This window comes from Poecilia latipinna, unplaced genomic scaffold, assembly GCF_001443285.1.
Source record: "Poecilia latipinna isolate Pla-1442-1.1 unplaced genomic scaffold, P_latipinna-1.0 Scaffold2090, whole genome shotgun sequence".
In the NCBI taxonomy this organism is placed as follows: Eukaryota; Metazoa; Chordata; class Actinopteri; order Cyprinodontiformes; family Poeciliidae; genus Poecilia; species Poecilia latipinna.
The window spans coordinates 1-14,928 of record NW_015114706.1 but is presented as its reverse complement, the minus strand read 5'-3'; the positions used below and the strand labels follow the sequence as shown (position 1 = coordinate 14,928).

Here is a 14,928-nt window from a genome sequence, read left to right as displayed (position 1 = left end):
CCTACACTGGCTCCCTGTAGCTCAGAGAATAGACTTTAAAATACTGTTGTTAGTTTGTAAATCACTGAACGGTTTAGCACCACAATACATTAAAGATCTGTTATTGCTGTACCAACCGTCTAGACCCCTCAGATCTTCCGGTTCTGGTCTGCTCTGCATCCCCAGAACCAGAACCAAACGAGGAGAAGCAGCATTCAGTTTCTATGCACCACAGATTTGGAACAAACTTCCAGAAAACTGTAAAACAGCTGAAACACTGGGTGCCTTTAAATCTCAACTTAAAACCCACCAGTTTAGAGTTGCTTATGGCTAAATTAGGGTTAGAGTGCGGGTTTTGATGTCTTCGATGTTTTTAATGTTTTTATCTTTACTTTTCATAATGTCACATACTGTTTTTATTTTTTTTCTTTATGTAAAGCACCTTGAATGCCTTGCTGCTGAAAAGTGCTATACATATAAAATTTGATTGATTGATTGATTGATTGATTGATTGATTGATTGATTGATTGATTATATCTGGAAGTCACAAAGAGTATCGTTTTAAATTAGGGATGCATAATATTAGAAAATCTTGAGACAACGATGATTTTGGTAAATTTGCAGTGTATTATAAGCCTGGCGGGCCACCAGGCTTTACTTGCAACCCACCAGGCTAAACATTGTTTATTTTAATTTTTTGTAATTTTTGCCTTTTCTAACACTTCATAGTTGGTGTTTGGGTTTTGCTAACATCTTCCAATAACACATTTACAATTACCTAGTCATATTTTCAAATTTCCTGTCAACTTTGAACATTTTTTAACTCAAAACCACGACTGCTAGATGCCTATGATAGCGTCTTTACCACCGGAGTTAGAAACCACTAAATTTAAAGACTTTTGTTTGTGTTGAGAAGCTATGTGATTAAAAAAAAGATAATTAAACTACAGAGAGTTTGAACATGTTTTCCTTGGATGAGCGGAAACTCCTGGTAACAGATATTATTTGGTTAGTCAGTGTTATCTTTAACTTGAACAACATGTTTTTAGGATGACCAATAAAAGTTTCCCAGCTTTGGAAACAGTAGAGTCACTGAAACAAAATGATCCCATCACAGTCTGTACTAATAACATTCAATGTAGCACAGATTACTGGAGATGTTCAAACCATGAGGGTACTCACAAAAATACTTCATGAAAAAAAAAAATATTTTTTTTTATTAACAATAATGCAAAAGTGAATTTGTTTCTTCAAATATGCTTTCTGTTTCTTCAAAGCCAAGTTTAATGAATAGATCTGTTTTAGTGTAAAAGTAAGTGAATTTTGGGGGATTCTATTTACCTTTTGTTTTAAAAGAAAACAAAAAACATGTTAACATTTAAAAAATACTTGTATCTACATTTTTCCATTTGAAGAATATTTTATTTTGTCAGTAAAAATCTTGTTCTATGGGTGAGTGCAGCACAAAATCACCAATAAAACTCCTGGTTTGTTTTGTTAAAGTATTTATAACTATCTGTTCAATCTAATCCAAGGTGCTAAGTTTCTATCTTACATGACCTTTGAAGCAGCGATACAAAATAATCTACATGTTTGGGGAAAATTACAACTTTGTACATTGATTTGTGCTTAGAAAACTTTCTTAATGCACAATATATTTAAATAAATGTAAATTTTACTAATTTTTAAAAAATTTTATTATTAAACCTGTGGTTCTAAGATCGGGTCTGATTTAAATGCCAAACTCATAGTATTTGCAGTAATTGAAGGTAACAAAGCACAAATTGTGATTTAAGGACTTAATTTATTACAAAAATAACTGGCTTGACTCTACAACTCCCAGTGTAACAGATTTTAAGACAAAAGAAAAAATCTCTCTACCACAGTGTCCAATTACAAAACAAACATAGCACTGCTCTGTGGAAGATACAGACACTAAATCCCAACTTGATAGATGTTTTGTAATCAGATATCCAGAAAATTGTTATTAGTAGTACAGATTTTAGCCGTATTAATGTTTTACAAACGTACACACTTAAACCAACTATCAAATGAAGAATATTGCATCACAGCGCCATCTAGAGCACAATGGAGACAATGACAGATATACCTCTTCATTATCTTGGCCTCTACTCAGCTGTTAAAGTTGTAAGCAGAAACAAAGACACTCCATCTCACAATACTGTTAGCATGCAAAGCACAAATTAACAACACTTTGACTATATTAACCAAAACATATTGCACTTCAAACAGATTTTAGCCGTATTAATGTTTTACAAATGTACACACTTAAACCAACTATCAAATGAAGAATATTGCATCACAGCGCCATCTAGAGCACAATGGAGACAATGACAGATATAAAAAAAGCCAGAAATATTTTTGTTTCTCACTCAGTGTTATATAATAAAGTCAAATTATTAGTTTTAGTATCATAACAAGCTTGAGGCCTTTTTCTCTTCTTACCCGGAGGATGTTCTGGCAGGTGGTGATGGGCAGACCCACCAGGCTGGTGCCGTTGACGGACATGATGCGGTCACCGATGCTGAGTTCCCCGCAGCGTTCAGCTGGACCACCATGGAGGAGGTTGGCCACCATCACCGTGGGCAGGATGGACCCCCAACCCGACTCCACCACGGCCAGACCCAGGATCTCCCCGGCAGCCTTAGTGATCCCAATCTGGACCACAAACACACACAGACTTCATAAACAACCAAAAGGATTTGCTCCACAGCTGCAGGAGTGTTGGAAAGAGCAGGAGCTTCTTAAAGAGACAGAGCCCAATTTCAAGACTTCAAATCGTAAGGTCAAATTGTATACATCATGTTTGATATATATAACATTTTTATAACTATTGAAAATAACACAGTTACTTGATTGTGATATAAAATGGCTCTATGTGCCTGGAAAATGCATACCACCACTCCTTTAACAGAAATAAAAGCCGAAAAACATCAGTCTGTGTCTATTAAGCTCTATAATTCTTAACATTCTAACTCAATGAATGGGTTTATGAATAAAACACCAGAAGTTTCAATCATTCGCTTACATCTCGAAGGTTCTGAGAGTCTGAGAAGTGGGCCAAGTCTCCATTGTAAAGCTCCTGACTCTCCAGGTAGTTACTGTATTCGCCAGGTTTCAGATCGCTGGCCTTGATGCCGTTAGCCTGTAGAAACTGCTGGTAAGCCACTCCAAATGCCTGTCCGATGGCCTGAGCGATGACCTGAGCCTGTAAGGAGACACGATAAGGACGAGGCAAACGAGGTTCAATATTTACACATGCAAGCAGACTGGGGCTGCAACTAATATCAACTAATCAGGTAAAATAAATGGTCACATTCTGCAGATTTTTCATTTAACCTCTTAATTTTACACAATATTAGAAATATGTTTTAAAAAATTCAATTCAATTTTTAAATAAGAAAGAAAACGTTTTATTGCCTAAAATAAAAACATGGCCGTCCTCTAGTGAATACCTGATCATTTGAAGCAAAGGATGAATCTGCAGCTAAATAAATACTTCAACATGTGAAAAGTTTGACCCTTTCTTATTGACTTAACATCAGCACAGTGCACTCATAATCTGCTTATTTTTTTTGATTAACAGATTAATAACTGAATAGCAAAACATGTTTAAAAAGATTTTGTTTTAGAACATTTTAACCTAATGAAGTTAAAACTATGACATTTGATGAGTGCTGGGTAGAAAACATTTATAGACAATTGTTATTTTTTGTCTAAATTATATATTTTGGCTTAATAATTGCTCTGAATATGCTGTTCTTCCAGCAACTGAACTTTTCTTAAAACGATTAATCATTTAGTAAACAATTAATCATTTAGTAAAAGATTAATCAATTACTAAATTAGTTGGTGATTATTTCAATTATTGATTAATTGTGGTTAATTGTTTCAGCTCTAAAGAAAAAAGTTAAATTGGAAAAGTAAAAAAAATACATTTTACTTTCATATAGGCCTGTCACGATAACAAATTTTGCTGGACGATTAATTGTCTAAAGAAATTATTGCGATAAACGATAATATTGTTTCAAGACCTTTTGACACTGATTTAATGGAAATACATGCGATTTCCTGATATTTATTTTCAAAATAACACATAACATTGGAACTGATAAACTAAATAAACAAAACAACCAAAAATAAAACTAAAACGGATTCTCAGTCTCCATTAACAAAAAATGTACTTGAATAAAAACTAAACAACATAAAGCCAAAGTGGAAATAAATACTGCATTCAACCAAAAGAGTGCAGATTATGAAGTCTGTATTGCCCTTCAGTAATCTCTAGATTTAAATAGAGAAAAAAGGCACATCCGACTTCCTAATGCAATAGTTCACACTACACCATTTTTTGCCCCTATTTTCCCCTTATGACAATCTTAGATCGTTGGCCGATCTGACCGATCACCCTGCAGTGTGTGGTGGGTTACGGTAGATCGTGGTGGCCGCTCCGATCTAAATCGGGGTTTTCCCCGACTGGGAGCATAAAGCTGAATGTGACAGGTAGCCAATCAGAAAGCGCGGATTCTCCTCCATGCTTTCTGAGGGGAAATTAGGAGGGGAATCCCGAACAGCTGAAACAGCGCAACCCGAAGTCCAGCGGACATCGGAGATGATATGTGGAAAATTAATATTTATTCAACATTATGTGCGAAGACTATAGAAATGACAAGGAGAGGAGTTGGAGCCAAATCGCTACCGCAGTTCATAAACCCGGTAACTTTTCAGCTGTTCTTCGTTAACGTGACATAAATAGGTTAAAATGATTTTCATTCAGTCAGGACTTTACGCTGACTCTAGCCACATGCATCACAGGTAGATTCTAGTAAAGCATTGATTAATGCCTGGTTTTAAAATTAGTTAACTGGACTTGTAGCCATTATTTTGTGCCCATGTGGTTGGACACCACACGGCACGACAAACCCGATCGAACCGTTATACCGTAGATTTCTGTAAGGTTTTGAAAATGGGCCGACAACTTGTATAATGTGTGCTGGACATTAGACTAAGGAAATGAGAAAGGGGGTGTCAGTAGAGAGCGCTGGAGCTGAGCCTTTTTTCATTCAGTGTCATCAACAGAAAGAAAAAAGGCAGGAAGAGACGATAAAGCCGATAATTAAAATGAGATCGATAGGTTTAATTATCGTCCGATTAATTGATTTATCATTTATCACGACAGGCCTACTTTCATATAAAAAATACAGTAGAGAAAATATTTTTCCACCTTAGAACTGAAGCAAATAAAATAAGTTCTTTACTCTGAGAGGATTTGTCATCATTAGAGACACTGCAGTATGAGAAGAAGGGGAAACAAATGTCAGAAATTGTTTTTCTGGGGTCTTAAATTTCCCACAGCTAGTTAATTGCTCAAATAAATTAAATGTTGCCATTTATGGGAAAATGGGACAAGTGCCAGACCATTTGATTCTCAGGGGAACTCGCTGGCTGAAACCAGGCCAGACTAAAGCTGAAAAAACCAGAACATCTGAGACTTTTACAGCTTCACTGTGCAGAGAAGGAGACACTGGAATATTAGATCGTCCTGACTGCCTGTTTACCCTGTGCTGCTAACAACTTACAGCAACTGGATTCCAGGATTCAAAACAATAATAATGTAAACTTTTAAACATTAAACAGACTCACATCCTCCGAGGAGAAAACATGGCAAATCATTAGGCACTTCTTTTGAGGCTGCGATGAAGAGGAAGCAACATCCGCGTCCTGCCCTTTATGTTTCCTTCGCGCCATTAGGACGACAATGTCACCAATGTCTGCTATGTAGGAAATCATCTGCAAAGAGTGATCCATCATGGCTTCCTAAAAGGAAGCGAGACATGAGGAAGCTTGACATTATTAAATTATTTCAACAAGTCTCATCCTGAAACTTAAAATTTTGATGACTTCCCTTATATGGGGCAATTTTTCTGCCATAAGTCAAGAGCACATTTTCAGTTTGAAAGCAGGACTTCATGTCTTTCTTCTCAAAACTTGTAATACTTGTGCTCAAAACTTCTGCTCTCTTTCAAATACTCACTGTGATTTCTCAAACCTTTTTCCCTGCTCGGAGCAAATCTCCACTTGCAAATCTCTCTGCTCGCTTGCAAATCATTTTCTGCTTGCTTGGAACAAAGAAGTACCGTTGCCTGGCAACGTCTGAGCCAATAGAATGAAAGTGTTATACTGGGTGCGTTTGTTTCCTTCTAGTGGGTGTGCCTGTGTGGCTACTGTTGATTGTAGCAACCTGCGCCACCCACTGGATGTAGGGAGAAACATCGAGACCTCAGCTTTCTGCTCCATGTTACACTAAGCATACGCCAGCAGTGTGCTACTGATTTTAGGCAGGAGTTTGTTCATCCAACCAAAGAAAATGGATCCACAGAACCAGCCATGCTTGGACTTAGTCACAACACAATATCTCTCTATCTATCTATCTTAGTTAATCAATTTTATCTAATCTATTTAATTTATCGATTAAGTGGATGGTGCAGGTTGCTACAGTCGATAGTAGCCACACAGGCACACCCACTAAAAGGAAACAAACACACCCAGTATAACACTTTCATTCTATTGGCTGAGAGGTTGCCAGACGCCTGTACTTTTTTTGTTTCGTTTGTGAGCAGAAAGAGACAAGTTTTGAGCATATGGAGAAAGGTTTGAGAAACCCCAGTGAATATTTGAAAGACAGCATAAGTTTTGAGAATGAAAGACGTGAAGTCCTGCTTTCAGACTGAATATGTGTGCTCTTGAATTATGGCAGAAAAATTCCCCCATACGCTTACGATTCAGTTTGTCTGTAAGCAATAATCATCATAACAGACAATAAGAAACATTTGAAATATATCACTCTCAGTAATAAATGTATAGAAGATAAGTTTAACTTTTTAAATTGAATTAGTTCAATAAATTTGCTTATTTGAATTCAATAAGCTACACCTTTCTAGAGGAGTGGAAACAGAAAGGAAAGCATAAATACTTGTTCTGATAAACTTTCAGCACCTGTGTGTCAGCTGTAAGCACTTTGATTCGTTTCGTGGAGATGAACAGATCCACTTCGGTCATCGGCTGGGACTCTCCCTCTGGAGCCTACAGTCAAACCCAGCAGCATCAGAACTGGACTGGTTACCACTGGAAACCCATTCATTTCTACAGGCCACACTGAAGTGCTGTCCTTCTGAATCTAATATGTATTCACCTTGATCCTGTCAACGGCCTCCTGAGCCTGGGTCATGCGAGCGTTTGTGGAGGGGTTCCTGTCTGATTTGAGCTGAGTGGAGCCCAGATACTTGGCTCCAAAGATAACGCCGTCCAGCAGGTCTTCAGGGTCACAAGGACCAGGCACTGAAACAGCGATCATATCAGGAAAGAACAAAAACTCAGCCTAAGAGGTCATGAAGATCTCATTAAAAGGGGAATAAAGGAAAACTAACTCACCATCTTTATATGACGGGTGGTCGTCAGCGCTCTTTGAAAAGCAAATTGAAGACTCAATTAATACATTTATGTCATACATGTGAGAGAAGATGAAATTAAAATCAAACTGTGAAGCCAAAACCAATAGAAAGAATTTTAAAAATGAAAAATGAGTAAATTATATTCATTTGTCTGTTGTTTTTAGACGTAAAAATATTGATTGAAATGGTTGGAAATGGAGTTGATAATTAGATATGAACATGTTTCATGAAGAAATTTGGGATTCTGACAATACTGGATGGCGAAACATAAATTTGACCTGAGACTATTATTACTCCACCTCAGAAATGAACATCCCCGTCGGGTTAATGTCTTGGTTATGTTTTGGTCATTTCCACACCGACCTGTTCTCCGTCGGCACCGGCCTCATCCTCTGGCGGCTCCTCCCCGAGCTTCATCCACACGGGTTCGGGGTACTCGTCATCCGGGAGCGAAGCGACGGAGTCTTCCCTGCGTCGCTGACCGTTTGCGCTCTGCCTCCAGCATCTGCGAGGATCCTCCTGGCTGTAGGAAACGGAGAGCACGGCGTCGACGTCGCCAAAGAGAGGCAGGTGGGACGGATGGGCCGTAGAACCGATCTTCGTGCACTGCAGCAGTCCCAGCAGGTCTCGTTGGTGGCTTTCGGAGAAAAGCAGCCCTGTGGTTTCAGTGCTCTGAGTCAGCATGGAGTGACTGCACACTTCCTGTTCAGCCAGACTGGAGTAGTGATCATCACGGCGCTCTGTGTCCCTCATCTGAAGCTGGGTGAGCAAGGCGTGGATACGGCTGTGATCCTCATCACCTGGTCTCCTGTTTGAAAGCTCCGCCTCTTCTTCGCTGGCCGCTTTCTCAGAGCCTCCGAACACCTCGCGAGTCGTTTCCTCTGCAGCTGGAACATCTGCATCTTCGACTTGAACTTCTATAGCCTGACCTGACTCTGATGCATTTCCCAGAAGCACCTGCTGGTATGACTGGACCGGAGTCGACGAGTCTTCCCCAATCAGTGGAGGGGATCCTGACTCTCCGAGGCTGCTCAGATCCAGGAGGTCAGCAGAGGGAGGCAGGCCAGAGTCTTCCAGATCATGTGCAGAACCGGCTTCGCTGGAGGAGTCGGACCTCCAGTCCAGAGGAGGAGGAACAATTAGACTGTAGGTATCAAGGTCTTCTGCCTCTGGCACTGGAAGCGTACTGATTCCCTCCACTGAGGCTCCAATAACAGGGTCAAAGTCAGACAGCGGGCCATCTGCATGCGTAGATCCAGTCTGATGATCTGGGAAGCAGTCGGAGTCCATTTTGTGTCAAGGATAAGATGGCATTACCGAGCAGAATAAGTACTGCGATCACAATGCGGCAGAATCTCCTGGAAGGACTCCTATAAAGCAAAACACTTAAACCATTATAGGTGGTTATCAATAAATGACAGCATGTAAGAAAAGTACTTTTATTTCAGTAATTCAATTAAAAACTGGAAACTTATAAACGCAGAGCGATATATTTCAAGCATCTATTTTTGTTAAGGTTATGACTTACAGCAGATTATGAATGTCCTCAAAGGGCCAGTAGTGGCAGAATGTGTTTATAAAATCAATTAAACTATTAAAATATTAACTGTTTTTAGTATGATTGACAAAAAAAAACATTTGAGCACGCCGATGTTATTTTTAAGGTTCTTTTTATGTAGAACCTTTTATGTAGAACCGCTAGACACATATAAAGTGTCTAGCGGGTTACATAAAAAGCTATGGCAAGCCAGATTTGGCACCCGGGCCTTGAGTCTGAACATAACTCCAATTAGTCTGAAGACTGGGGACCTGTCTGTTGTTCACATGTAAGCATGTCATGACAGTCAAGCGCTACTATCTTCAGTGAGAAGCCTCCTCTGATTCGTTGGAACAGTGACTGCTACCAGATTTCCTACCTGCACAGCATCACCTCCATAACAACTCTTTGAAGATACTAAGATGACATTTAATTTCATTTTAGGACAATTAATGTATTTTTGAACTGAGTTGAAAATGAGTAACTTTTTTTTATTGAATTAATGCAGTAAAGTATTTTACATTTTATCATTTATTAAGATGTAGCGGTATATCGTTTGTGACACAAAATAATAATTATCGATGGCGTAACTAATACCTACTACACAGCTATAGTTAGTTAAATAAACAGTAAAATGAGATGAGTTTCACTGTAAAAGCACAACAAGAAGGCTTCAAATAAACACTATGCTTCTGGGGAAATACATAATTCTTCATAAGTAAGGGAAAAACAATTTTAAAATAAACTAAAAAAATTAGAACTCCTTTTAAATCTACAACCAGCCTAACTGAAGTAGCATTATTACTAGCTAGATGCTAACTGCTCCACTTTACAGTGTTTTTCTTAGGCAGGTACTGTAATGAAAGCTAAAACAATGAACACATAAAACACCATAACTGCTATAAAAATAGTTCTTACCGGATGTCGAAAATCTTTCTCGCCTCCTTTGTGTCCAGATAGACACAACTGTCGCTGCCACGACCGATGAGTCGACGTGTTTAGGAATTTGAACCCTCTCCACAACTTCTGTGCACACTTTTTCCGTCATACTATTGACATCAGTAATTCTGACATAAGTAGCAATTTAACGGAATGCCTCACTATTACAGTTGTTTAGGAGTAAATTGGACTAACTTTTAAAGCTGCTGCTGCTGTCGAGTGACTGCTTTTATTTATTGGTCACCACTATCCTGCTGCGGCGTTCAAGTTCCCCCGTAACTTCCCAAATAATCCTTACAAATTCTGTCTCTACCCATTTCATATACGTACGTAGTTAAATTTATACAGAAAGCCATCAAGGTTTTCATTAAGTTGCATCTAACCAGCATTGGAGAATAGATATGAAGTATAATATCTCATATGAGCAATAGTTTACCTCAGATTTAAACTTTACTTACGAGCCGCATCAAATGCAACAGTGAACTACGTCAACAGCCCTGCGTCCAAGCCCCGATTAATCAAATGTCGATATTTCTATTAAGAAAGTCAAGACCTATTTTATTTTGTTTTTTATTTTTGGTGAATATAATGTTGCATACATAATTACCCTATCATTTTGGTTTGAAAAACTTTTACCACATACTCTGTACTTCTTTGAATATAAGTATCTTCCTGCTTACAATGTTGGAAAAAACATTTTCAGTTTTTTCTGTATCTACTTCTGACAGAAGTCAGCGTAAGAAAAAATCTTGATCTATTTATCTTGAAAAACTTTTAAATATCAGTCTTCTTTGGTTAGTAATCCCCAAAACACACACATAATGAAACAAAACAGAACAATAAGTGATTCTAGCTTTACTTAAAAACAATCATAAATTAATAAACATGGATTAAAGTTTGTCATAAAGACTGAGTCAAAATAACATTACATATCTGCCTGCAATGTTCTTTAATCGTTCTTCCATGCAAAACATCTATTTTTTGCAATTAACTGAACTTATAAAGACGACTCAAAGATCTGAAATGGTGTCCACATAAGCTCATTTTGCTTAATATGCATTCATCTAAATAAAACCTCCACATTGTTTGCGGTTTGTTAATGTCTGAAGCATTGTTAAAAAAGTGCTGTTAGAAATATTTCTCTGTTACATATTTCTTTCCGTTTTCCTCTTTTTCCTCATAAATTTTAATACTTGAAACAACTGACCAAATACAGATTGTGGTTTTCAATAAAAACATCCTCGTTGTTATATCATAAGTTGTCATTAATCAAATTATTGGGAAACACATTTTACCAGCAACCTGCGAGGAATCTAAAATCAACAAATAAACAGAATCGGCCTGACAACATGAAGTAGGCCAAAAGGTTTCCAAGGGCAAGACGTCATGCTTTGATCTACATAAATTAAAGAACAGAAGAGAAACAAAATTTCCGAATATACTGAAACCGTAAACTAATCTCATAATTTCAAAAACATTTCAGATAACTAGCACAGGTGTTTTATTTATTCACTTACAGAAAGTAGGAATACTGTAGCTCTAGGAGACAAGAGCAGGAGTAGAAATTAATTTAAACAGATGATCTGATCAAACCAAAAAGCCGTTCATAATCCAGTTAATTAGCATCTCCTCCTGATTGTGAAGACAACGCTGTACTGCCTGACAGCTCACTGCTGCTGGTATTCATCTGAATCAAACCTATTAGAGAGGAGGTGGAGCCCAGTAAGCCCACCAGCCAGCTGGGGAACCGTCCTGCCCACAGGAAGCCTGGCGGCATCCAGTGAACGGCGTTACTGAGGTCCGCCATGCTGCTGAGGATGGAGAGCATCTCCGCTTGCATCTGCCTGTGGAGGTCAGACCGTCTGCAGGAGAAAACAGATTTACAGAGCATTGGAAAACTGTATATTTCTAAAACAGAGTGATGTCTTACCCTGTTAGTTTGAAAGAAAAGAAACATAAATAAGACAGGATGACAAACAAAAAACTCTAGATTATATTTGTTAAATGCTTAAATAGACTGACTGAACGTTTAGCTTGCTTTAATAATAAAGCAAATGTCAATGAAATTTTAAAAAAAATGAATTTGCTAAGTAAACACCTGCTGCCTCCTTCGCCTCTCCGGTGTTTCTTCAGCTTCTTCCTGAGCAACAGCAGAACTCGAAATGATCTGGAGAAATAAAGATTTGCACTGAAACTCTCAGTTTTTGTACTTCAACTTAGCTTGTGCTTTCTTGACTGAGTTTCTTATGAAATATAATTTTTATCAGGTTTTCTGCAATGCATAGTTACAAGTTAGTTTCCAGAGACTCAGCAATGCTTATAGGCTACAGACCTAAAAGCTAAACACTTCCTGGAACTTACTCTGAAATAAAAAGTTACTTTAAAAAAGTTTCAAATTACTCTTCCTGAAAAATAAAGCAAGAGGGAGCCATGTCCTGTTCTAGTTGCTGACAAGACATGCAAAACAAAAAATCAGGAAAAGGATGATCCAAAAATATTTAAGGGAAACATTTGTTATTTTTTTGTTTTTTTTTTAAACCGGTCGAACCTGCAAGTAAAAATGGTAACTGGACTGAACTAATAGCCCTTTTCCAGTCATTTTGACCAATCAAAGCGCTTTACAGTAGAGCCAAACTCACCTACCTCACAAGTAATTATTAGGGATGCACCAATTTATCAATACCGATTTCCCTAATTTTGGGAAATCAGTGATCGGCCGATTTTTTTCATGTGAAGCTCATCTTAACCAACGATTTTATCTACCTCAGCAAAGGTATTTAAATCAACTTCTGTCTTCTTCTGCTCTGCTGTGAGAGAGGTTTGGCTAGCAGACCGGCCCACCAGATCAGGTCTATATGTTGCAGTTAACAACAATCATCTCATTGTTGGCAACTCATCAACTTTCTTCCTACATTTAGCAACATTTTAGACAAAAGAAATTGGTATCGGCCAAAATTGGAATCAGCAGGTCAGAATTTTGAATAATTCAGTAATCGGTGATCGGCCAGAAAACTGGAATCGGTGCACCCCCATTAATTATACTAGTAATACAAAACTTTGGGTAAAAATAAACACCAGCAGGCTGGAATCAAATGTATATCCTATGATTTGCAAGATACCAACTCTACCTACTGAGTCACCACCACACTGTTTGTTGTTAGAACAAACAACGAATCCTTTTTCTTCAGAAATCACATCATTTAGCTAATTTTATTAAAGTATTCCTAGTTTGTTGCTAAACATATATATATATATATATATATATATATATATATATATATATATATATATATATTATTATTATTTTTTTTTTTATTTTTTTATTTTTTTTTGCAATAAAAAAAGAAAACATATTTTTGTGGTAGTTTTGAAGTAATTTCAACAGATGCAGATAACTCAGCTGATGTGTCCCGATGTCTGAGTGCAGACGTCTCACCTGAGGATCCCCAGCAACAACGAGGTTCCCCATAGCACTGTGCTGAACAGCCACCACTTATCAGACCTCACTTTGATCAGCTCTGCATCTGCGGCCCAAGCAATATGTTCACACGGATAGTACAGCTGGTCAGCCACGTTCGTAAGCACCGATATCCAGCGGACGCCTGCATCCTCCTCCTGCAACAAGAATCTGGTCAGTATCAACAGAAGAGATGGGACTTGTGCGGACATGTAAGCAACTTTTTATTATGAATCACCGAAGCACCAAGTCCGTAGCTGTGGGAGTATGCCAGCATGGAGAGATCATCAAACAGCCTCAGCACCGTCCTGCAGTGGCTGAGCTGAGCAGAAAACAGAAGCAAACTTTTCCCAAGTCGCTGAGATGATGCATCTGCTGCTGCTTTCTGGGTAAGAGCTCCTCCCACCAGCTGAGAGCCATAACAGAACGTCCTGATCTGCAGGCAAAAGGTAAAACAAATAATAATTAATGGATGAAAGTCACAAAATCAAGATTATATTTATAAAAAATGACACAAAGTAGAAAATATTAATAGAATTTTACAACACCAGAGCTTTTTTTTTTTTTACTTTTACCTGAGTAATTTTATTTATGAACGACAGAAAACTCTTACTCTTGCTACAATTTCTTAATACTCTCCCGACTGTGTATAATTTTACTAAATGAAGAGCAAGTTTCTTTCAACCAAAAATTCACCAGACACACACACATGCAGTTTTTGTCAAAGTTTCAAAAATGTTATATTAAAAGAAACAAACGTTACCATAAGGCATTATCAAATCAAAATCCAATAAAAACGCATGGTCAGTTCAATCCGTCATATAGACTGATTTAAAGTCATAGTTTATGCTAAGATTACTGGGGTAAAATGCATTAAATTACTCATTTACATAATAAATAACTAAATTATTCCCTGCAGAAGTATCCGACCCGATGTTTTCACTACAGCCTTTGGATAAAAACAAGGTTCAGTGAAGACTCACAACTTTATCTCTTCCTCTGTATGTCTCTAGCAGTCGGACGAGAGACTCCACAGACTGCTGCATGTCCGATTACACACACAGTGCCACAGCCACACTGTGATAAATAAATACACTCTAATTTGATTTAGTTTCCGCAGATCATTTTAGCTTCTGCTGCACGCATATGACAGCCTCTGCACCTGAATGCACCAACATTCAGCTGGACTTTGAAACAGGAACTACTTCAAATAGACCAGAGCAAACGATCGTCGATTTCCAAGCGCCACTCTGGACGTAACTAAAGTTGTTAAGTGTGTAAGGCAAGATTTCTGCAACCAGATAGAGGATCAACTGTATAGTCTCTTTTAACACTCTAGATCAAATCACAGGCACGAACATTAGCAAATAGTTGGTTCAAGAGGGTTTGCAATTTGATTAGAGAAAATCATTTAGTTGACTGTTGGATGGAGGCTATATAACTTTAAATTATAATATTTATTAATAATGATCATATTTAAAATCATGAAAACTATTATAAAAATACAAACATTAAATAATCACATGTGGTATTAATAATACTAG

General features: G+C 37.8%; 2 protein-coding genes across 5 annotated transcripts in view; both read right to left on the bottom strand.

Annotated features, from left to right (window-relative positions):
* The window catches only part of LOC106936171 (amyloid beta A4 precursor protein-binding family A member 3), a 15,479-nt gene extending 4,812 nt beyond the window's left edge, over nt 1–10,667 (bottom strand). Inside the window, exons 1-8 of one of the 2 annotated variants that reach the window (XM_015017009.1) lie at nt 9,907–10,667; nt 7,815–8,836; nt 7,432–7,462; nt 7,193–7,338; nt 6,997–7,083; nt 5,644–5,817; nt 3,029–3,208; nt 2,446–2,658 (exon numbers count right to left, since the gene is read on the bottom strand). In XM_015017009.1, the coding sequence (XP_014872495.1) occupies nt 2,446–2,658; nt 3,029–3,208; nt 5,644–5,817; nt 6,997–7,083; nt 7,193–7,338; nt 7,432–7,462; nt 7,815–8,741 (1,758 nt within the window). In that variant the 5' untranslated portion in view covers nt 8,742–8,836; nt 9,907–10,667. The remainder of the gene's footprint in view (nt 1–2,445; nt 2,659–3,028; nt 3,209–5,643; nt 5,818–6,996; nt 7,084–7,192; nt 7,339–7,431; nt 7,463–7,814; nt 8,837–9,906) is intronic. The other variant, XM_015017007.1, reaches the window with a different exon arrangement.
* A 103-nt stretch (nt 10,668–10,770) lies between these two features.
* Nucleotides 10,771–14,612, bottom strand: LOC106936172 (peroxisomal membrane protein 11C-like). 3 transcript variants are annotated; one of them, XM_015017010.1, is made up of 5 exons: nt 14,368–14,612; nt 13,623–13,820; nt 13,364–13,542; nt 12,026–12,094; nt 10,771–11,795 (listed from the first exon to the last, which is right to left on the bottom strand). In XM_015017010.1, exons 1-5 carry the CDS (start codon nt 14,428–14,430, stop codon nt 11,543–11,545), a joined length of 762 nt encoding a protein of 253 aa, XP_014872496.1. In that variant the 5' UTR covers nt 14,431–14,612; the 3' UTR covers nt 10,771–11,542. The 3 variants fall into 3 exon arrangements, with proteins under 3 accessions (XP_014872496.1, XP_014872497.1, XP_014872498.1); XM_015017011.1 differs by having other exon boundaries at nt 10,771–11,792; XM_015017012.1 differs by having other exon boundaries at nt 10,771–11,789; nt 14,368–14,611.
* Between the last annotated feature and the right edge of the window lie 316 nt (nt 14,613–14,928).